The following is a 24849-nucleotide window of genomic DNA, read 5'->3' on the forward strand; positions in this document are numbered from 1 at the left end:
GCTTTTGAATGATCAACTAATGTCTGAAATCCCAAGAAACAGGAAGACTTTCGTTGTTATTCTATGCTGAAACAATGGGGGTTTAATCTAATAAACAAAATCGGTTTTTCCTTGATCCAATCAGGGCCGTTGAAGATGCTGATTTACATGCGCTAATTGCTCAGATTCAAGCATGCGTTCTGCCCTTCTTCGCAGAAGGCCATGGGGACAGATTTTGACTTCTGTTTGAAGGAAGATATCGGCCACAATTAATGGTGTTAGTCCACACTCAAATGGATTTTTAATTAAGTTGATGTTTTATAGATCCAATGAGCACTGAAGAAAATGCTGTCAGAAAGTTCCATAGCGTAGTTCAATGGATCCCATCTTTCAAACGGACGGCCAAACCCTGTTTAGATTCAACTGATCCATGACCTTTAACATCTTTCTCTACATTTATCATTAGGTACAAATGTGTTTATTTTGCAAAAAATGAATAATTTGAAAAATATTGTTCTAGAAATAATCGCTTATATAAGGTAATATTTTCATAGTTCACAAAAATATTTTGACACAAGTTATTGTCAATAATGAAAAGATATTTTATTGGCCAATTATTTTAAATGATGCAAATGATCAATTTTAGGAAAATAATTCCATTTTTCATTTATGAAGCAAACGAAGGCCTTACGTAAAACCATCTCTCCCAAAACTTTGATGACGAGACATTGCCAACCCGATCATGTGTCTATTTTCCAAGGTGCATTCATCATCAATTGCTTATCACCTCATGTTTGCAAATGACACTATAAGTCCTTAATATGGATATGATATGGATTTATGGTTATACTATTGCGATGGAATTGAGCTTCAATATGTTATAAAAGGCAAAGGCTAACCATAGTGATGAATAATAAAAGATAGGACTGGGTGATCGTTTTGGGAGATAGTGTTCGAGGGTTTTGGATTTGGGCATTAATCCAATGCTGCGATTTGTGCCTTTTACTCGACTTTTACTCTGTAATGATATCATCAACACTTGTGTATATTGATTTTTCACTTCCCCTACCCTTGTTTACGTGACATAGGTTTCTCCTAAAATCACTAAATATGGTGTCTTGCGCTAAAGGGTCACATCATCTTTCTTGAGATTATAAGCTAGAGCCATTGCGCGCAAATCTTTACCCAGTTTGTACCTTCAGTAATTCGCTTCTTCATGTGGAAAGGCTTTATTCCAGTAGAACTACAATGACAGACTCATTTATGCATTCCAAGTGGACATAGTAAATAAAAATTCAAATGAATATTCTATAGTAACACATGAGACCCCTTATGCTAACAACCAGTCGAGAATAGCGCGCTGAACCCACTTCCCCCACACCCTTTTACCAATTTAAGATGGGGAAAAAAGAATTTCTCCCGCATGGAAAGAACTTTAATAGAAAAAAGGTAGAGTGAAAACTAAGAGACCACGAATTCCCCGTGTGGGAGACACACCAGGTACAACGAATTCATAACTCAGTCCTTGTTGGACCAAATTGTGTGGTAGAAAGTTTGGTTCAATGTCCTTAATTATTATTTCAACCGGCAAAAGTATTATTATATGAACATGTGATGTATATTTTATGCACCAAATTGGACTAGTTGACACCTACTGTAGTGAATAATCTACCCAGCAAATCTGGGTCAATCACGTGACCCCTTCTCCATTCTTTTAACTTTCTTTACCATTACTAGTGCTAATCGACTTTAATTACTGTTCATGTGCACAAAATGACGAAGATCCCACGTCGCCCTATTTAGTCAACTCGAAATATGCTGGAAACGACTTTGCTCAAATCAGACTTAATGAGAAACGAATCACAGGACTCTGCGTGAGGGCTCCGCCATTAGCAAATCATTCATTTTTGCCTCACTGTTTGTGCAACGGTGCGAGATTATTGGAGATGGTCATTGATTAATTGAGCCAGACAGGCATGACTTCGTGCAGTTCATGTTTGATTTGATGTTTGATGTTGAGGATGGGGCCGGACACGGGGTTGACTTATGACCCGATCTGATGACCAAATAATTTAATTACAGAAACATTGTATTTTGATCTCTCTTTTTTAACCAACGTGTGTTTTTTCTTCTTCTTTTTTGTGGGGATAAAAACAGCCTGAGTTGGCACTTGGCCAGGAGAGTGTTGGAATTTGGTGACGTTAAGAAATCGAGGGATATCAAAGTGGCTTATACTCCAAGGCACTCATAAATTAATGTCTTTGGATTTGTGTCAGATAAAGTTTTAAAAGAAAAACCTCATATGAGTGGCTGGATGCGCTGACCCTGCAAGTCTGGACTGAGTCGAGTTGAGTTTGAATATTATTCGGATACAAAACCAATTCAATCGAAAGTGTAAAGTCTAGTATTATTTTCTTTTCTTCTACTAACGTTTAGTAATACTATAATTTGATAGAAAAAAGAAAGTGAATGGTGATACTTGAGGTGAGCCCGGCACTGAGTATAATTTTTTTTTTTTTTTATATTCATGAACAAACAGAATATGATCTTAAGATATATGGTTTATTATGAGAATATAAGCATTTGGTATTGTAGCGAACTATCCTCACTTTTAGACTCTCTAAATAATTTCGCAATTAGAGCAGGGGAAACAAAGTACAATGCCATGACCTTGTCATGAAAAGTGCATAGACATGTTAGGACATATGGATTGGAACTATCTAAAATTTAGGGGGGCACAAACAGAACCGATATACCCTCATCTTTTAGGAATTTACGCAATTGATATGTATCCGCTCGGTCCTTTCACCCTCTTCCACTCCCAGTTGATGCACGCCAACCATGTTATCGACCCGCTACCAAGTCTCGGATGCCATTGCAGCTCAATCAGACATCATTTCATTGCCTACGCGCTTCCACAGTGGCCGCCTCTCTACTTGACGGCCACGACCCCTTGGCGACAAGTCGAGGCTCGTGACGATGGATATAGCGTCGCCAGCCCTCACCCGACATGTTCGATCGAATGAAGAGGTTGAGCCAAATGGAGGAGGAATCCAGCTGGGGCTTAAGTTAAGACTGGCCAACAGTGAGCACGGCGTGAGGGGTTTCTAGTGACGACGGCGTGCGGCGGAGGTTGCGTGTCAGGGGCAGTCTTGCTCCATCTTCAACAGCACCTTAGTCTGGTTTGTGGGGGCAGGGGCAAAATGGGAAGAGGAAGAACAAGGAGAGAGAGAGAGAGAAAGGATAATGCTTTATATGAGGATACACGACTAGTGGTAGAAAATAACGAGAATTAAATTAGCCATTAATTGCGGGAAAAATTACTCAAAATGTCCTAAGTTTAGTATACGAGTATCGATTCAATTCTTAATATTCCACTTTGACCAATATAATCCCAAACATTTTGATGCTTTTGAAACATAATACATCTAACCAATTTAGATCGGAAAAATCTGACGAAGAGGTCTAGTTATCGCCAACTTTCTTATGTGGCATGGGCAGCAAGCTAATGTATACAACTTTACTTTACTTGATTTTTTTTTACTTTTCAGAAATTTTATATAAAAAAAATTGAGAACATTTTTTTTCGTTTTGTTTTGAGTGGAGTCATGCATATCGGTTTGCTAGTGTATCATGTAAGACAGCCAACACTAACTAAACCTCCATGTCAGAATTTCCCAGCCTAAATCTAATGACCATATTAAAAAATTGTCAAAAAGTTAAGTACTACATTAATTAAATTGGAAAATGTATAACTAAATTAGCATATATAATAATAAATATTAAAATTTTATGGGTAAATTCCCCTAGATTATGAATTTTCATATCCTTCTCACAAAATTAGAAATAAGTATAATCGAAATCATAAAATGAGTTCGGAAAGAAAGTGCAATTAACTCTTAAAACTTTCAAAAAGTACAATTAAATCATAACCTCATCAAATAGGTCAAAGTTTGTGCATCCTTTTTTTTTTTCTTTTTCCTTTCTTGCTTTTTTACTTTCAAATTATGAAAAGAATAATCACCCATGCACATTCACTCTCAAAGTTTAAAATGTTAGAGAATTTATATTCTGACTTTATTTATTTCGTGGAAAATAAATGATCTAAAAAGTATTTAAATGGTCACTTGTATTGCTTATAATAATTAGTCAAAGAAAATATTTTCATTACCAATAAATATTCATATATAAATATTTTTGTGGACGATTAAAAATAGGCTTATGCTATTTCCACCCCCTAATTGAATCCCGATACCCACCATTACGTTGAATTGACTATATTATCCCTCGCAGGTCTCACTCTTAATTTAAGCTTATTTCTTGCCTTTTTTTTTATCCTTCTTTTTCTTTGGTTTCAATGTTACGAGAATAAAACCACCCATACTCCTCTCAAACAACATTTATTAAGGTTAAAAATGGGGCTACTCTTGATTTAAGATTGCTTTCTTTCTTTTCTTCTTTTTTGGTTTTGTTTTCCTTTTCTTTCTCCATTTGAAACAAATTTGTGTACCTCTTTTTAAAAAAAAAAAATTATTATTATTTGGTAGATAGCTAACTAATTATTTGACAAAAAAAAGATAATTATTGTGATATTTATTTTTTTACTATGATTTATTACACATTTCATATAATTATAACTTTGATATGTGGCATTTTATTGTAATTGTGTATTTTAACAACTTAATTTTTTTATTTAATTCAATGAAACCAATAGTCAAATTTTTAATTATTTATTGTGTGACGCATGAAAAATTTTGAGTAACCCGATCCGTTCTTCTGTTTATAACAATATATTTCGAAAGGACAGTCAATCGAACAAAATATGGTCTTTCTTCGCTGACATTCAATAGAAATATTATGTCGATCATGATAATTACCTCTCTAGTTGCAACCAAGAAGAACATGTTGATCTTTCTTTGAACTTTTTATAGAGACAACATGACCTTGAGCAAGAAAATATGTCCACACACTCAAAGGATCGTATCATGTTAGAAAATTACTTAATAAAATTTCAAATGAAGATTAATTGTTGTTCACCAGTCATACTTTCATCATCAACAAATACATTAAGCAAAAAAAAAAAAAAAAATTATTGTTTTCCATAGTGACTACACTACAAAAAATAATATAATGAAAAATAAGTAAATTGTGTATAATGCATGCATTAACCACAATATTGAATCAAAAAATTCACTATCATGAAGATAATCTATGGAAATAAAGTAACAATTTGCAGATGGAACCAATATTTCTTTAATAGATATATGATCGGTGCTTGCTCATAGAACAATAATGGAGACAAGTTCAAAAGAAGACAAAATGAAGGAATCGTTGAATGTAATTGGTTTGGAAGAAGCAACTAGGGTGAAAAAAAGTTATTTGAAGGGATGTGATTAGTTTTGTCTTTAGTAAAATTGAAATATAAGATAAAGAAGAAAAACAAGTTGAGATATAACCTTAAGTCAAGCATGAGATCTGTAAAGAATAATATAGACAATTCAATGTGAAAGAGAGTGTCAAGAGTTAAAAAGGGTGAAAATAGCGCAAGCCTAAACATATTTTACAAAAATGTATTTCGCTCATTCATTTTTGTAAGTAATGCGATCGATCATTTAAAAAAATTATATATTTTTTGTGAAACAAATGGGGCCTCCATGTATCTTAGCACTCTCTATAGCTTGATGGTTGGGATAAAAACAACATGAAAGGAATCAAAGGTAGGTGAACCGAATATTGAAACTCACATAGATAGATATAAAATATAAACCCAGAAATACATCGGCCGATGCAGTCAAAAGTTTAGTGCAATCATTTCCTTAAAAATTCACTCCTCGGGAAATGTACAATTGACATGTTATATCTTAATATACTCATCCTACAACATGTCTCTATAAAATTTTATATATGGACAAAGAGAGTATATAATAATATTTTATTACATATGCCTACTATTTTTTTTAGTGGAGAACTAAAAAAACATATTGCAGGAGATGTAGATCCACCAGTTCATCCCCGTGGGACGGCTGGCAGTAAATTCTTTATCTACTTCCATAACTCGAGTTGAAGTCCAAGAAAGCATTGTATTGGAGTTTAGCAGTGACTACATCATCTACCTTGATCTCAAGCACATAAAGATGATCGTAGCTGTCGAGTTCGAGCTTGAAAAATCAATCATTTAAGTAGTAGGTCAATTTTTGCTCAAAAAAAAAAAAAAAAAAAAAAGTAGTAGGTCAATTTTACCTTGTAGCTATATGTTTATGATTTTTGCAAGAGAGGCTTCAGTTGCAAGGCAAAGGTACTTTGTCTTGTAGGTTATCTAACTTGAAATAGGTCAAAGGAACATTAACTTACGATGCTATTATTTTTTTCATCTAACATGGAGCTCTACATCATTGGAAGAAAAGATTTTTTTTTTTTTTTTTGGTAAAGTATGAGAGGCTTGTAAAAGAAGATCAAATTGAACTTTTTTTATAAACGAGAAGTCATTTTTTTACTCACATGGGAGTAAACTTCAAGCAAAATGAACTTCCACTTCTCCAGCCATTCTTAGGAGCATCCTTGCCATCTGGGCAGCACGACCTTTTATAGATAGAAAATAAGCTAATGACATATACGATTTGTATTTTCCATTCTTTTTCCACTTCTTTGCTTTTAGCATTTGCGTTTTGAGTTTATTTTAACATCAGACATATGAACCATCTAGAAATAGAATACAAAAATGTAAATATGAAAAATCTATTACATTGCATGATCTTTTTAAAGTTCAACATATTTTCTTATTTCTGTCAAATACTATTTCGATCTAAAACAAACGGACATTACTTTAGTTAGTACGTGTAAGGCACTCACTGATTACACCCAATACCATATAAAATAATGTGGGAATAAAATGCAATCCTACTATGATAAAAAATAAAAATAAAAATAAGAAAACACTATCACAATGAGAAAACAAAAGTAAGCACAATCCAACTTATCACAATGCAATGGATCATTTTAATACAAAATTTTCATCTCGCTATTATTGATGGTCAAGTTAATTTAGGCTAAATTATGATATTGCGTCTGCAAAAAATATGATAGTAGAATTTACTAAAAAATGTGAAAAAAAAAATCTTTCTTTATCTAGACCCACTTTTCTTAATTTCTTATAAACCAGATGAGAAAGTCATCCGGTCCGGTTTGTTAGAAACAAATCAGTGGCCTACAATGTTTTGTCATCTCCTTTTTAACCTAGAAAGAAAGAATTAGATTCTGGTCCATGCAGACTTTAAATTGGTAATTACAAAGGTGGGCATCAGCAAGTGCAAATTCAGCTAAAATTAAATGTCGATGATGGTCATATTTAGTTCAATCGAAGACACTGGTTGGAGAAATTCAATCAGGAATAGAGAAAAACATGACAAATTATCGAAATTTGTAGTGGACTGAACAAGCTAGTACTTCAGTCTTCACGTGTGGTAGTTTTCTTTAGTCATAGATATTCGTATATGCTATCGCCAGAGACAGTTTTTCCCTCGTTCAATGGATACGAACTTGAGAGAACTTTTTTGAGTGTTATCCTCCACAGTTGCGAGTTAACGAGGCACGTTAGAATAATCATTTGGTGGACGAAAGAGTTCTCTCTTTTGCTCGAGCAGGTTCAATATCTTATACATCATGATCAATTATTAATTAAGGAGATGATGACGCATTAAAAGAGTGTAATCTGTTTACTAATCACGCGATCTCTTTCTTAATCTTCACATTAGTAATAGCAATGCTGGGGTCAAACTGGGTGCCGGATTGCGTACGCCCAGACAGTTAATTGTTCCCAGCCAGACACCCAATTAATTGCACGACCAATCCTAACTCCCAGAATTTCTCACAATCTCTGTCACAACTCTGACATTGCTGGAAATCAACTGACAAAACACATGCGACTCCGCGATGCTTGGACTGGAGAATCTGCTTTTGATTTGCCGAGCAGCTGTTGTCACACGCAATTAGCCTGGAACAAAAGCATGCTTACAATTACGCATGCTGTCCGACGGACATCATTAATGGTACAGTGGCACTTAATTAATCAAAGGAGCGCATTAAGAGCCATACCAAGTTGCTGTTTTTCCCCACCTTTTCAATCTCCTCTCCCCTAAGTCAAACCCAAGTCATCTGTATGAAGTCAAGAGATTCTCATGAAAGCCGAGTACTTTCTCATCATCAACATCGAACATAATCAGGACCTTGTGCTATTTCTCTGAGGCACAAAATCGACACTTCGTAATGTAAAAGTTAATATTGTTAAAAATTCCAAGCCTATACGTCACTACACATTTAACCCAAACGAATTATTCTCTAACAAAATATCCTAAAATGGTACTACAAAACTCATTTACCTTTCGCAAAAAATCTCAAATTGATATCTTTAATTCAAATCTACCCTTTGTTCAAATGTACACGTGTCAACACATGCATTCTCCACTTAGGTCCATTTTGCAATCGTTTGCTAATTGAGTGTACATATGAGTCCAAGGTACCAATTTGGGTTTTTTCATGAGATGATAATTAGCTTAAGGTAAATATGTCGTAAGAATACTAATTTGAGGTATTTTGTGGGATGAAAATAGTTTAGGACATGTGTGTCATGATTATTGTTCCGCACTTTGTTAAATGGCGAAGTAGGGGAGAAAAAATAGTAAGCCTAGGCAGCATTATTAGTCACTCAAATTGGACGAAGCTAATGAAGTATTTGATTAAACGAATTACACGAATTTTAGAATTTATTGTCAATTTAAAAGTTGATTACATCTTTGTGATAATTTTAGGATTTAAATTCCACTTATCCAAAAACTTCAAAATAATCTTTAGATTCTACGCCCAACTTCACTCCCCTCCCTTTCCGTAGTTTCCTAACAAAGCTTAAGCACGAATCATAATCTAAGTTTGTGTCTCTACCTTTTTTCTGCTTTTAAATATTGAAAAAGTATTTACCCATGCATGTTCATACCTTAAGATAATAGAGAACAAAGCGGTTCATATCCTGTGTATCTTTAACTCTCTATAGCCCGATGGTTGGGATAAAAACAGCATGGATGGACACTAATGTGGGTGAACCTAATACTAAAACTCATACAAATAATTCTAGGGATAATTGGCCAATAAAGGTTCAAACTCTATCGTAAGGCGGCCAATTCAATCCCAATATTTTCAATTGTATCAATTTAATCTTAAAATGTTTGACCATTTGTCAATATAATTTTTCCAATCAATTTTAATTAAAAATTATTAACGTTAACGTCAGTCATCCTACTATGATATGATTAGCACCGACATAAACAATTTTTTAGACTTTTTAATTATTTTTAAATTTTTGAAATTTTTATCATTTCTTTTATTTTCTTGTTTTCTTTTCTTTTTCTTTTTTTATTGTTAAGGGTTGGTGGGGACCAGTTGCCACCACCATTAGCAAATCAAGTATGGACATTATCCACGAGACATAAAAAAGTGCTGACTAGTTTGCGACGAACGCCATGATCACTTCTTTACGAGGAGGCGTCAACGATGACGCATTAAAAGAGCAGATGCTGCTCACTAATCACGCGATCGCTTTCTTGATCTATACTTTAGCAATATCATTATCGGGGCTTCACCTTGAGTGTCGGACTAGATACCTACAGACACTTCACTGGTCCGAGACAGATACCCAATCGACAGCACGACCAATCCCAAGTCCCAGAATTTCTGACAGTGTCTGTCATCTGGGTTTAATCTATACGTCGGTTTTGGCGAAGGTTGAAATTTAATTTGACAGAGCACACGCGACTCCGTGATGAGTGGACAGGACAGGGAAATCTGCCCGGAATTGCCAAGCAGCTGGTCTGGCACTTCGCTTTACCCGTGGCCCGTGATTCAGTATCTTATGCAGCCCAGATGAAACAACGTTAACGGTAAAGTGACGCTCAATTAATCACAGGACAACAACGCTTAAGAGCCGTGCCAAGTTGCTCTGTTTTTGGCCTTCGCCCCTTTTCGTTCTTCTAGTCGTCTAAGTCAAACCCAAGTTGCACGTACGAAGTCAAGAGAATCTTGAGAATGATGTACTTTCTCTCATCATCTACATCCAACCCAATTCATATCTTTGCACCATTTTCTTAGAGATACAAAATGGACGTTTCCGATCATTCGAATGGAGAAAGTAGCCGACTCTTGGCCTTCACGTTGCAACCCTGAGGGGTCTTTGGGGCTCTAGAATGGGCATCTATGGTCGATGAACGGAATCCTTAATGCGAAAGAAAGGAATGTAATCATATCGATCTTGACAGCATTGATTCCAAAATTTGGGATTCATTAGTATGTTTAATGAGTTAGTAACGAAAAATATAAATCTTGACCAACATGACATTATCAAGACATTGAGAAATTGTCATTGCCAGTAGAAAAATACCATACCTTGCATATCTTCACACAGACGAGAGAGAGAGAGAGAGAGGGGGTGCTGTTAACTGCAAAGCATATCAATTTCACATCAATTTTGAGCTTCGTTTATTTCACGGAAAATGTGACATTTTTTCAAATAGTCATGTTTCAAGAAAATAACAATATTTTCCTTAAGTTTGACTAAAATTTGAAAAAGATCCAGAAAATATTTTCCATACTTTGGTAAGTAAAATATTTTCCAGGAAAATCACATCAATCATATCCATGCCTTTGAATCCACATGCACAGTTATATCCATGCCTTACAAAAATGAAGAAAGACATCTAGAAGCCATCTCTCAAGCTCCATGAACGGTCACTCTTGGCAGAATCTAATCACCATGTAGCTTATGAAACGCATGCCAACTTCCTTTCCTGGTCCGATTTTCAGCCTACAACCGATTCTCTCAACTGCCAATGCACCGTTCACCTTTTCATCCGTTTTAGTGGGTAATGCGCGTCGAGCTATATTACACCCAGAAACACACAAACTTTATAGCTGCATATTCTTATTAATTTGCAAGTTAAAGTGAAGAAACAAGCTCCGTCTTGGATACAGAGGAAAGGATTCGACAAGGGCGGCCATGGAATGCAATGCCGCCGCCTCCTGAGAACACCCCGGTTTCGCAATCTGCTGTATCGGAAGGGACGGAGAATACATCTGTAGAGGTCAAACATATCGCAGAATTCAAGAATCTATTTCGGAAAGCAGTAGTTAATCATTGTACCCACAGGACATGGACCATCAGGTATGACAGGAAAGTGATATTCAGAGGATCAAGAGCATTGGACTTTTTCTCATCATAAGAGAAGTAAATTGCAGGATAACAGAGATGCTACCTGTTCTTTATTCAGTCTCACGTTTCAGTACACAAGAAAATGATGCGCTAGAGAGAGAGAATTCTCAAAGTACTAACAATATAAAATAACAAGAAAGAACACATATGAGTCTTCCAGCAACAAAGCTCAATAAAAGTATCCCGGTTATGTTCTCATTTACTTAGAAATTTATCAATCCACACTTCTTTAAGTATTCGCACTCTTCACCATGAATACTTTTTCCGTTCTTTTCATTATTAACTAGATAGTCAAAAACTGATTCAAGGTAAAATCATCGTATGCATCGACTTTCATCACCTTGTTTTGGAGTTGTAGAGTAATTGACACTGCTTTGACCCAACGACTTAACTGCCGATGCATATCATCATTATTGGAACATTTTTATCTTTGTGAGACCTCTTATCCCAAGGCACGGTAGATAAAGATCTTTTTGATCCCTTCAACTCACCAAAATCATCACCTAAATCAACAGGTGGGAGGCCAACTTCTGTCACATCTATATCTCCTAGCTACATGGCAAAGCTTCCAATAGCCATATCTCTCCCAACCACCAGCATCTGATCATACATATCAATCACCCTACTTATGGACCTATTAATGCAGATAATCCATAAAAAGTCAAACGAAACAATTTACATCACTGTAATATATGCACAATATTCATTCAGTTATCATTCAAAGTATTCTGATCTAATCTTCTAAACAAGAATTGAGCTTAGTGAAATAGTCATTAGCAACTTTGAGAGTATGTAGATAAGAAAAGGAGTTTGAGAATTTCATCTATTGGAAGGAAAATAGGCCAGTTCGAACACAATGAGCAAGGAAGTAACACTGAACTAATAGAATAAGAACAGAGGATGTGTTAGGAAGAACTGCTGTAGAAAGAGAGAAAGCAGCTTGATCAAAGTTTACATGGTGTGCCACTGGTTTTAAAATGGAGTTAAACTATTAACTCAAGGGAAGGATAAGAATCAAAGCACGGCTTTTGACAAACCTGATTTACGTGTTTCTGCATCGTGTAACCACACCGAACACAAATAAACATGAATTCTGGCAGATACTTGTGAAAAGTGATGAAAAAAATCGCAGTCACATATTGATCAAATTCCTTTTTCCCAGCTATGACTGTCTTCGGCTCATCATTCCAACTTAATCCACTCTTGCCACATATAACTTGAATCATTTTTCCAATTGCTTTTGACTGTCTTCAAATGGTTCTCAACCTGGTCAGGCTTACAACCAACAATAAACCTCTCAGTTATTGCATCGACAACTTGAGCAATTGAAGAGGGATTGAATGAGCTTCAAGACTTGTTTCATTCACTAGTTTCATCAGCAAGAATTCCAAGTAGAATACGTTCGTTAGGCTTAGACCACCTCAAGTGCTTGACCTTCTCATCATTTGACTCACTTTTACCCATCATAATAGCTACATGATAACTTTAAAACAGCAAAATAAGTAAAAATATGATGAAGAGTGATGCATAGTAAATATTAAAAGATGATTAACCTTAAAGGAATGGAAACCATACATTCTAAATGAAGCACTCAAAAGAAACAAAAGGAAAAATATTGGCTTCTTCTAATATTCTAATAAATAATCCACATTGCACGCACAATCATCTCTCTTTTTTATGCCCATATCCTCCTATTTTCCTCCTTTTCCTCTCTTTGAGTAAGTTGGATTCTTGGATTTTCTCTTTGAGATTTCATTTGTCTATCTATTTCTTCCATGATAAATTCTAGTTGTTCCATCCTTTCGATGACAAAATCTTCCTTGAATTTCAAGAGGAACTAATGCACGTACATGAGTTCCATCTATTGCTCGACACAATCATTAAATAATCAATATAATAATCAATTAATGAAAAATTTTCAGGCAATTTGTAAAGACTTTTTTTTTTCAAATTTCATACTTAAAATATAGATAAAACCTTCAACTCTTACTTATCTCAGGAGGAGTGGAATTGCTCAGTTCTCTCACCATTTGTTTGTATAATTTTAAAATTGCTTACAAGACGATTTTGAAATATCTACACATGATTTCTATTAACCTATGGAATCTTCCCCCTTTAAACTCACATTATGTCCAACGATGTGGCAAAGTAACATAAATTGCTCCCTAATAGAAACATTTGATGTAGAACGCAAGTTACTTGCATTGAGTTCCTTGCAAAACTCTAAAAAATCATTCGCGTATTTGATCTATACAATGAGTATCGCCATTGTATAATACATGATTCATATACAACTCTCTCCCGTGATCTCAATTCACATGGGGCTCTCTTGGTATATGGTTCTCAAAATGATTATAATCATTCGTAATCAGTGCAATAATGGTCATAACTGTTGCAGTGGCACCCATTAACGCCAGTTGAATTTTGTTATTATTTATCTATAATGGAGCACACTGATCATGATATACAAAATAAAAGTGAAATACTAAAAGGGCAATACTAGCAAGCCAAAGCAATAGCTATCATAACTGCTCCAGCCGCACCCATCTACATTATCCATCTATATTAGAGCACAAGATTTCTAAAACACAAAATGCAAGTGAAATACTAGAAGGGGAATACTAGAGAGTCAGTGCAAAATTGTCATAACTCCTGCAGTCACCAAATTAGCACTAACACCAACACATAATACGACACGATACAACGTGCCGATACATTCTTTCTAAAAAAATAGAGAATTCCAATATGTTGGAACACATTATATATTAAATGTATTTATATATATATATATATATATATATGATCAATTATCATTTTTATGATTATTTTAACCAAATTAATTTAATTCAAATTCACAAATAAAAAATAATAATAAAAGAGCTTTAAATGAATTTACACTAAAAACATTAATTGACTATTTATTAAAATCATTAATTATATCAATTTGATAAATTCAACTCAATTTCAATCATTCATAAAATTTGGAGAAAAAAACAAATAAGTAATTCACATTTTAAACTTGCGTGTCAAAAGAAAAGAGAAAAAAAAATTAGCTTTGAGAATAAATTGTGCGTCACGGAAAGTGAGAGTCGGAAAAAAAAGAGATTATTAGATTTTTCTTCTTTCCCGCTTTAATGTTTTTATTATTATTTTATTTATTTTTTACGTATTTACATTTTGACCTCTCATTTATTGAAAATTTTTAAAATTGACTCTGTGCATATCATAATCACGTGTTGGAATTCCAAACTTACATGTTGGAATTCTCGACTCACATGCCAGAGAGTGTCGAGAGAGTTAACCAAATGTCAAATTTTTTACACTTGTTGACTAAGTATCAATCAAAAGTGTTGGAGAGTATCGGACACGTGTCGAAATATCTAATACGACGCGAAAGTTCCCAAAGAGTGTCAGTGCTTCCTAGGCAACCACATCCGTTACCGCCGCTTGGATTTTGTAATTATTCATCTATATTGAAACAAACTGATGGAAATATGAAATGCAAGTGAAATACTAGAAGAGTAATACTAGAGAACTAGAGAGTCAGAAACGCATACAACAGCACAAGCTGCTCCAGAGACAGCACAAGTTGCTTTTCAATGTTTGTGAATCCATACATTGGAAATGCAAATGCTCGTGCATCCACTCAATCGTATTTCTGCATGAATAAAATAGTTAGGTATCCTCATCATTCAAACTTGTTATAGACAATATACTCTTATTAACTCAAACTTCATCCTAAGCTTGAACGATGTTATCCTAAAACCAAATCTCCAGTGCAGTAAATATTATGAAGACCATAGAGAATCACTAAACGTGTTTTGAGCCAGATTGTTTTCTCTGGGCAATCAAGGCCAGAAATTGTCAAACAGCTCGACAAGTTCCTGCACAAATGTTGACCGGCAGATGCTTAATTTCCTATCAGGAAACACAATCCTTATAGGCAGCTCATTAGTCCGACTATCGTAATCCTTCCACTCTAATTTAACGCTGAGTAATCAAAAATGCAGATATCTTAATAGCATGGGACAGCACAAGCTGTTCCAGAAACTAAACAAAGAGCCCACAACTCATCTGGAGAAGATAAAAGAATCACACAATGTTCGTCAAGACTAAGACGAACGATCCAAGCAGGCCATTGGACAAAGACTCAAAACTGCTAATAGCGCCAACTAGAAAGACATTGCTATCAAATTATACTCGAAGAGTCGGTTTTCACACTTTTCCTCAAATCTGCTACTAAGCAAAGAAATCAATTTACAGAATTTGAGAGCTAATTACAGTGATTACCTCGGGAATCACGTCTCTATGGGTTAGAAAATGAAAGCGAAAACAACGACTGGGCACGCTCTCTACTTTGCTCTCTGGAAGAGAAATGCGAGGCAGTAGCGGAGGAGGAGCAGCTTTGGAGACGAGAGATGAGACGAAGAAGCCATAGGTTGCACGAGAAAGATGGGGGTAAAAGGAGCAGCTCTAGAGAGAGGAGACGGACGCCCGAGAAAGTAGGGAAAACGAAGGGAGGAAGCAAGGGCAAGAGGGCAACGCAAGGATGCAAGAATGCGAGGGCGAGGACAAGACGACATGAGCCCTAGCAAGAAAGATTGGAAAATCCAAGTTTTGGGACATTATCCATTGACTAGAAAATATGTTCTCTGACCATTTATTTTCCGCTCTCCAAACACCAAATTTTTTGAAAAATATTTTCTAGGAAAAAAAATTTCGCAAAACAAACAGAGCGTTTATATGAGCAAAGACATCGGCATTTCCAGAACGGAACACTACCACAGGAGAAGGAGTAATATATCTCGATCGCGCATTCTAAAGGCAACAAACAATGAACGTCGGAAGACGAACAAATGCAACGGGTGAGCACATAAGCATCTGCAAAGATCACAAAGAAAACTTATAAAGACCATTTGAAGCTACTCCGTTGAGGTCCAATCAAGTCTTGCAATTCAACGCTCAATGGAAAGCTCCCAAAAAGACAGTAAAATCAAACAGAAAATACGTTCTACTTCGCCTGACAATGCCCTAAAGCATCTCATATTAGCATAGAACAACATAACAAGGAAAACCACATGAATACTGTACATACACCGTAAATATAACAGAAGCCTATTTTGGAGTGCCTCTTATCCGACGTAGATCTCTAGTTCTTGCACGACGGCCGGCCAGCATTAATAGCCAGAACTTGTGGGATTATTGTGATAGCAGCCTTTACTGTCATAATATTGATGATACGCTGTCCTCTAGTTATTACTCACAAACTTAATGACAGATATGACGTATCTCTTACATAGAGAAACTGCATCCAAATGTTTTTCTTTCGCATACACGAAATCTTACAACTTTAGAACAGCTATGCAACAAAAAACAGTAGTAGCCACTCCATAGCAATAACGCTGGAATTGTAATCCGTACATAAACCAAGAGAGACTCTTTTCAAGAGGTGAAAAAGGACGAGCACCCAAAAAGTTGCTCGCCTCGTATATAGACAGGCGCCATCAACATCCAAGAAGAATTCACAGCGTCCAAAGTTATCTCCACCATGCAAAGAACGAAAATGGTTCACCATACTACTACTAGACTAAACGAATATTAAGTCAGACCACACAGAATATAATTTGATTCCAGGTACTGCAACAATGCTTAGTATATTGTAATTGCTGGGTTTGAAGTTGCCAATGCTATCAGGAAAGTATCCAGAGATAGCATCTTTCGGCGCCATTATATTTCACTGTTACCCTTCTACAACTCAACTGAAAATCATGATGTGATCCTTCAAATCTGAAACACAACAATGGACTGCAGTTACTAAAAGTTAGCACCCGTTTGAGAGCATCCATTAGCTTATGTAGACCAGACTTACAAGGAGGAGTTCCCCATGGTCAATGCAAGCAACGCATCAAAAGAGTAGCCACACCATTGCGTTAAACCAGTCTAATTCTGGTTCATCCCACTGAGAAACTAAACCAAAGATTCTAGAGTAAATTGACCACCAGAAGGATGCTAGACGCCTCTTTTTTAGACAGCTTAATGAGATTTATGAGTATATACAAATTTACAACTTGCCAACACAATCCTATCGATTTGCTGCACTGAGAAGCTTGCCTGGGCCACAAATAATCTTTCAAATGAGTCAACGTATGCGATCACTAGGTACAATAATTAATGGAATCTAAATTATTTTCCATCGTGGTACAGTGACATTGAACGCTGACAAATACCACAACCAGACAACAAGAGAAAAGATGAAAGGCATGGCACATTAGATGTCAATTTATCTAACTCGATACCGGGACTTACACGGCATCAAATGCTGCATCCTACGGAAATCCTCAGGCGACAATCATCTGAGTTCACATTATTGAGTAACTAGAAGTGCCGACAAGTCCCAATATCAAAGACTTACCATGCCACCAACAACAAGAACGACGTCACCGGAAGCACCAGCCTCGCCACGGTTCTCACAAGCTACAAGAGTTCAATTAACAGTCCAAATGATCTGAAAAGTTTACTCATTTCTTCCTCGCATCTTGTAATCGGAAGAAGCACTAGACTCTGTCCTTCATTCATTCAAGAATCATACACCCTTTGTCTATAAGACGGTAAATCTACTCCATATCAACTCGAGGGCCATATAATTAGAGATCAAAATGCAATTCAAGCACCAAGACTTGCTCAACACATACTTTATTCGACTAAGCAGTTTCAGGATCTCAACAGACAGAGCAACAGAGAGACACAGACATTTTACATTAACCTCAGAAAGGGAGGCAATCATCCGTCGTCCCATCAGAGGCTCGCGCTCGCCGGCTGCAGCTCCGGGACCACGTAATCCACCACGATCACGCCGTCCAAGTACTCCCTAACCTTCTCCTTGCGCGAATTCACGGCCTCCTCGTCGGCCGCCGCGGCCTCCATCTCCTCCACGCTCTTGAAAACCGCGAGCGAGGCGATCGAGAACCCCTTGGCCCGCGCCGGCGAGAAGTTCTCCCCGCAGGTCACCTGCTCGACCTGCGCAAACCCGTCCTTGATCCCCTGAATCACCCCCAAGACCTCGCCCTTCGCGGCGTCCCCCAGCCCCTCCTTCAATTTGAGGAAGCTCACCTTGACGGCCGACCCGGGGGGCACCGCGAGGGCCTCGGGGGCGCGGTCGGCGACCCAGTCGACGGCCATGATGTCGTCGCAGATGGGCAGGACGGACTCCTTCACGACCCCCATGTGGCTCGGGTGGGCGGAGTAGGCGGCGAGGTCGTCCTTGGTCCGGTAGCGGCTGTGGAGCATGTGGGTGAAGGAGAAGAGGGAGGACCGGGTCTGGAGGACGGGGCCGGCGGCGAGGTGGAGGACCTGGTCGAGCGAGACCAGGCCGTTGAGGCCGGCGAGCATGGCGCCGACGCGGGAGGGGTCGGTGCCTTCCTTGACCTTGAAGAGGACGATGTGCTCGACGGGCGGAGCGGCGGAGGCGGACATGGTCGGGCCGGCGGCGGCGGCGGCGGCGGAGAGGGGCTTGACGGAGAGGGAGGAGGGCCGGAAGGAGAGGGTGGGATGGGAGAAAGCGAGCGGGAGGGAAGGGAGAACGTGGGCACGAGACCGGAGAGAGGGAATCATGATGAGTGTGACAGCGACCGGAGGAGAGAGGAGAGAGGAGAGAGGGCGACGATGGAGGTGTGGAGGGGATTGGCTGAGGCATGACGACGACGTGATGCAGGCACGGGAGGATGGGCCTGGACGGCCGGCCTCGGCAGGAGGGACAAAACGTCGAACACCTGGACGGCGTTGTCCGAATTCACCATACATTTCGAGCCCATGACAGGAGCCCATCAAGGGCGCGTTTAGAACGTTTCTGTTTAAAAATTGTTTTTAAAGAAATGAAAAAATATTTCATTCCTAACAATTTTGAACAAAAATACGCGTTTGGTAAAACTTGTTCGGGAATAAAAAATAAAATGAAACATGTTTGGTAAATTTGGATAATTTTTTTATTTCTTTTTTTTTTCTATTTTTTTCTTATTTTTCCTTTTTTTTTCTTTTTCTTTTTCTTTTTTTTTCTTCTTTTGGCCGGTCGCCGGCCAAGGCCTTGGCCGGCGACCGGCCGGCGAGGGCCGAGCTCGCCCGGCGGGCGGCGAGGCTCAGCCAAGCCACCGCTGTGCGAGGCCGAGGCTCGCGCCCGCCTGGCGAGCTCGGCCTCGCCGGGCGAGCTCGAGGCCGGATCTGGGCGAGATCGAGCTCGCCCGGGCCGGCGCGAGGTCGGCTCGCCTTGATCCGGCGAGGCCGAGCTCGCCCCGGCGGCGAGGCGCGGCTCGCGGCCACCGCTGTGCGAGGCCGAGGCTCGCCGGCCGGGCGAGCTCGGCCTCGCCGGATCCGGGGCGAGATCGAGCTCGCCCGGGCCGGCGCGAGGCCGACCCTCGCCCAGCCTACGGCGAGCCTCGGCCTCGTGGGGGACGGCGAGCCTCGGCCTCGGGGCGCGAGCCTCGCCGTGGCCGGGCGAGGCCGCCGCCCTCGTCGGGCCGTGGCCGCCGGCCATGGCCGAGGCCGGCGACCGGCCAAAAGAAAGAAGAACAAAAAATAAGAAAAAAAGAAAAAAAAAACAAAGTGTTTCGATTTGTGTTTCGAAACAAGAAACAAGTTTTTTGTGTTTCTTTTTTTTTTTTTTGTTCCGGAACAAAAGAACAAAAAGGAATAGAAACGCACACAAACGCGTTTGTTCCTTTTTGTTCCAGTGAACAAAAAAACAGAAATTTCTGTTCCGGGAACAGAAATAAGTGCCAACCATGCAGCCCCAACTAGCTAGCCAGAAAACGTTGCCGGGGCCACCAAACGGACCCCGGCCGGAGGGTCGGATGTCGGGTCTGAGCGAGCTCTCGTTCGACTGACTCATCCCAGCTCCAGAGTCCTTGGAACCCCTCGAGTCGATGGAGACGAAACGAAGCCGCTCACCCATGTCCTTCTAATAGAGTCAGAGAGCATCGTCTAGGCTTGCCTGATGGGCTGCCGAGAACGCCATTATAGTGGTTCAAATCATTAGTTTGCATCAGGAGTCATTCGAGGAATTGACCGGTGCACTTTGTATGCTATATTAATAATATATAGGATGGAAATGGGATGGTGTGGAGAACGGAACATGATTAGATGTACTCTATATCCATCCTCATGATCGTGATTTCCTTAACGCTTTGTTGTGTTCAATGTTATGCGTCTAATCAGGTTAAACATGAGCACAATCGTTTGAGCATGCGATGGTGATTGTCGAGTCCCTGTCCATTTCGACTAGTGAAGAAAAAGGAGTAGAGGAACCGTAAATTGTTGAGAAGGAAAGCAAGAGCTGCGAGTCTCTACTCGGTGATAAGTTTTTTGATATCATACTTGATCAAAGACCATCCTGAAATCAGAGAGACAGTAAAAGGAGCATGTTGAACATCGTCTGAAATTGATTATCACCTCCAAATGGTTCTCTCACCGTTATCAAGACTAGTTCCGGAACACAAGTACATTAGCTCTGAATCTCGTACTCTCATGGAAATCTCTATCTATAACCAACCCTTCTCTTAAATGTCAGGAACAATCGAACTGGTAATACTAGCTTGTAATTAGTTCATTCCCTTCTAAATGATAAATGATAATCTAGCAGAACCGGCTGATAGCTACCTTTGCATAAAATTATCTGATATTGTTAGTAGCGCCGAATGCTAAAAGGAAGCAACCTTGTGTAGACTACCAATAGTCATTGCACGAGCACAAGCCACCTTCAAATTGGTGAAACCGGAGTCGGTCTCTTACAACTATCGTTCTGCTTAATATCCTTGAAAGCAGTTTTATCCAGCAATGACAATCATAGCAGATCCTAAGGTTCTTCAACACCACAATCTCGCTCCCAGGACTAGATTTCAAGACCCCATATGCCACCGCCAGTTTTTCACTGTGAAAGTTCAAATTCTCCTCCTTCTCTTCATCAGCAACATCCATCAGAACCAACTCCATTGAAGGCACAAACCCCGCCATTTTAGTTCTCTTAATGAGTTCATCCAAAACTTCGTATAAAGCTTCTGTTTCCCGGTGCGACCTATCACCTGATCTGAATTGGTGGATCTCACCTGCAAACTCAATCCAACTCTTTCCACAATTTTTACCAACTCTTTTCTTTTTCATCAAATTTCTCATTTTTGCTGCACTATCCCACCTAGTTAAAGAGCAGTAGGTGTTTGAGAGCAAGACATAATCCCCACTTTCACAACGTGGAATATTTGCAATGGCAACTTCACCTAGCCGTGACCTTTTGAAGACCCTGCAAGAACTGAGGAGAGTCCTCCATATTGCAGCATCTGGCTTCATGGGCATTTCCTTAATCATAGCATAGGCCTCATCCACAGATCCTGCTCGAGCCAACAGGTCAACCATGGCACCATAATGCTGTATTTCAGGCTGAATGGAGTAACGTCTCCTCATTGAATCAAAATACTTGCGCCCTTCCTCAACCAACCCACAACGGCTACAAGCTGTCAATAGACCAACAAAAGTTATAGAATCAGGTGTGACATTTTCCTGTTCCATCTCTGAGAAAACTGTAATAGCATCATGGGCATGGCCATGAATGGCCAGCCCATTAATCATCGAGTTCCAAACCGACACATCGTCACGAGGAACGCTGTCAAAAATTTCTCGAGAGGTTTGGATCTTGCCACATCTTGCATACATGTCAATTAGGGCTGCATGCAATATATAGTGCCCTTCAATCTTTTTCTCGATCATCAACCCGTGCGCCCATGATGCATGACTTAGAAACCCAACTCGCGCACAACTGGTGAAAACAGACGAAAACGTGAAACCATCGGGCTTGACATCCGAACTCAGCATATCCCGGAAAGACGCAAGCGCGTCATGGAACCGCCCATTCCGCGTCAGGCCTCCGATCATCGAGTTCCAAGTCACCACGTCCCGTTCAGGCATTTTATCAAACAGCTTCCTCGCAACACCACACTGCCCGGCACCCAACAAATCCCTGAGGAAGATATTGAGGGTCAACAAGTCGCGACACCGGCTGGCGACTTGGTGGACGACACGCTCGGCGAGATCGAGCTGATGACAGCGCACATACGCCGACACCAGAGAAGCTAGAACAGGCGGGTTGGCCCAGTACCCGGAAGTGACGATCCTGGCGTGGGCTTTGGTGGCAGTCTTGAAATCCCCCGCCCGCTTGGAGGATTCAAGAGCGTGGCGGATGAGCAATACCGGGTCTGCAAGAATCAGGAGGGAAGACGAGAAAATGCGGGTAAGAAACCGTCACGCTTTCGCGTGGTTCTACGACCAAAGGAACAGAGAGAGCTGCGTCGCGTTGCTTACCCTGTAACTTGGAAAAATGAAGCTGGAGTTGCCATGCGATCGAACGTCGGGCGTCGCCCCCTCGGATGCTCCTCAGGCTCGACATGGCTTCCTTCTCGTTGTGCTCACGAGCGGGTTTTGCATGATCCGAAGGAAAATTGCAGAACCATGCGAGCGAGACGAGGCTGTTCTGTCTGCCGGGCGTCTCTTAGGTTGGAGCAGAACATGGAGAATGATGAAAGAACGGCAAAATTTCCAAATCGTGGTTTCACGACCAGTAATCAAGTGCAAAGCGAAATCATGAGCTGCTTTTGTGCTAGGAAATGGATTGGATGGTTTGTCAGATTCCCATGAGCACTGTATAAGTGCCAAAACTGCCAAAACTTTCAAAAAATACACTTTAAGTACCACATTTTTTTGAAAATTAGACATTTAAAGTTCTAACTCTTGTGAACTTGCTTAAATTTCAATGTGACTTATTTTATTAATAAAATTGATCTATGTGACTCATCAAAATGTTCACTCAGCAATCCTTGTCTAAAATAATGTTGTCCTCCATGTTCTCTTAAATGCTAGTCATGGTTTAAAAAAATCTAAGGCTACGCGAAATAAAATTTATGTTTCTTGATTTCTCTGTTTCTCTGTTATCCGAAATAGGTTTAAAATAGAAATCCGTTTGGTAACGTAATTTTATTTCTCTATTTCTGAAACAGATTTTTATTCTAAAATAAATTTGAAGAAAAATCGAAAGTTAAAATTTTTAGTTTCTCGGTTTTTGAAATAGAAATTGAGAAATCAATAATCAATTTCTAACCAAATCAATTTTTGTTAGAAATTTTGTCATGCGCACCCTAAATGTTAAGTTATGGTGAAAGTGATTACTTAAGTGCCAAAATGACATCATTTAGCGTCATCACGAGTAGTCTACATGGACAGCGCAATGTCATTTCCATGTCTATGTAGATAAAAAAAAAAATTTAAAGAATGACACATCATTTAAAATTCTCACCAAAAAAAGTCATGTCAAATATTTGGCCGAAAATTCTCCCCGTTAGCACTTAATTGTTCATTTCTTCTCCAATTTTGATACTTAAATGTATATTTTGAAAGTTTGGCACTTATATACCCCTTGTGCCAAATTGTGGCACTTGGGTGTTCTTAGGCCCAATTTATTTCCTTAAAAAAAAAAAAAATCTTGCCTCATGATTTTTCATTATTTTTTGAAAAAAATTACATAAATAATTCTTAAACTTTGATAAGAAATGCAATATAATTTATAAACTTTAGCCCAATATAAAGTGTTATTCTCATACTTTTAAATTGTTCAATGTGGTCCTTGAGTTATTGGTACATGTTCAATTTAGTTCTTAGACTATATAAAAATATTCATTGTTGTTTCTGAACTTAAATTAATGGAAGGACGATATTGAATATGTACTATAAGTTTAATAATTATATTAAAAAATTAAAAGGCATCACACTATATATTGAGCAAAAGTTCAAGAATCATTTGTGTCATTATCCATAATTTCTTTTGACATGAGTACATATCTTAAATAAAAGAACAAAGAACCAATTAAATTGTCAAGGATCGATATGCAAAGCATATTTGACATTACTTAGGAATTACTCTTGGAAGTCTTGTCCGTTGCTAGGGGTAGGGGTGTGCAAAATACTTGGGAACGGCCCGGACCGCCCGAACCAGACCGGAACCTTTTTAATATTAAAAAAAAAATTACTAAAAGAAACCCTAGATTAGATCTCATCTCCGCACTCCCTTCGTCTTTGGTTCTCTCTCTCTTTGTCTCTTCCTTGGTTTCTCCTAATCCTATCGCCATTTCGATTCCTCCTCAAGCGTCGACGTCGCTGCCGCCGATCCTCCGCCGCCGCTGCTCCTCCGCCACTGCTATTCGCCCCCTTGCGTCGGCCGCCACCCGCCACAGTCGCGGAAAATTGTTTCGTGACTGTTCTATGTTGAAACCCGACCATAGACCTCCTCCCCTCATTCCCAACTCATAGACCCGATCGTCTATATTGAAAACCAAAATTGTTTCGCGTCAAGATCGGTTCCATGGATCCACCACAGGAGGACCCGGACTGACGGTGGTCCGGTTCCGGGTGGATCCCGATTCCAATTTTTCGGAATCGGTCCTTAACGGCGGTTCCCGGTTCTAGGTTGGGAACCGCCCGCCCCGGACCATGCACACCCCTAGCTAGGGGTGAGCATGAATCTCAACGCTGGACCGGCCCAACCCTACCAATCCTGATTCGGTTCTTAGGGAGATTGGGTCAATCATTGG

At 39.2% G+C, this 24849-nt stretch overlaps 2 protein-coding genes across 2 annotated transcripts; both read right to left on the bottom strand.

The window, feature by feature from the left end:
• Nucleotides 1-17769: 17769 nt before the first annotated feature.
• Nucleotides 17770-18921, bottom strand: LOC104438146 (stress-response A/B barrel domain-containing protein UP3). The gene has a single exon (XM_010051229.3). It carries the CDS (start codon nt 18839-18841, stop codon nt 18026-18028), a length of 816 nt encoding a protein of 271 aa, XP_010049531.2. The 5' UTR covers nt 18842-18921; the 3' UTR covers nt 17770-18025.
• Nucleotides 18922-20658: 1737 nt separating this feature from the next.
• Nucleotides 20659-22887, bottom strand: LOC104438147 (pentatricopeptide repeat-containing protein At5g50990). The gene is made up of 2 exons (XM_010051231.3): nt 22571-22887; nt 20659-22464 (listed from the first exon to the last, which is right to left on the bottom strand). The coding sequence occupies exons 1-2, from the start codon at nt 22653-22655 to the stop codon at nt 20945-20947; spliced, it is 1605 nt and encodes a 534-aa protein (XP_010049533.2). The 5' UTR covers nt 22656-22887; the 3' UTR covers nt 20659-20944.
• Between the last annotated feature and the right edge of the window lie 1962 nt (nt 22888-24849).

This window comes from Eucalyptus grandis, chromosome 8 (assembly GCF_016545825.1).
Source record: "Eucalyptus grandis isolate ANBG69807.140 chromosome 8, ASM1654582v1, whole genome shotgun sequence".
NCBI classification, from domain to species: domain Eukaryota; kingdom Viridiplantae; phylum Streptophyta; class Magnoliopsida; order Myrtales; family Myrtaceae; genus Eucalyptus; species Eucalyptus grandis.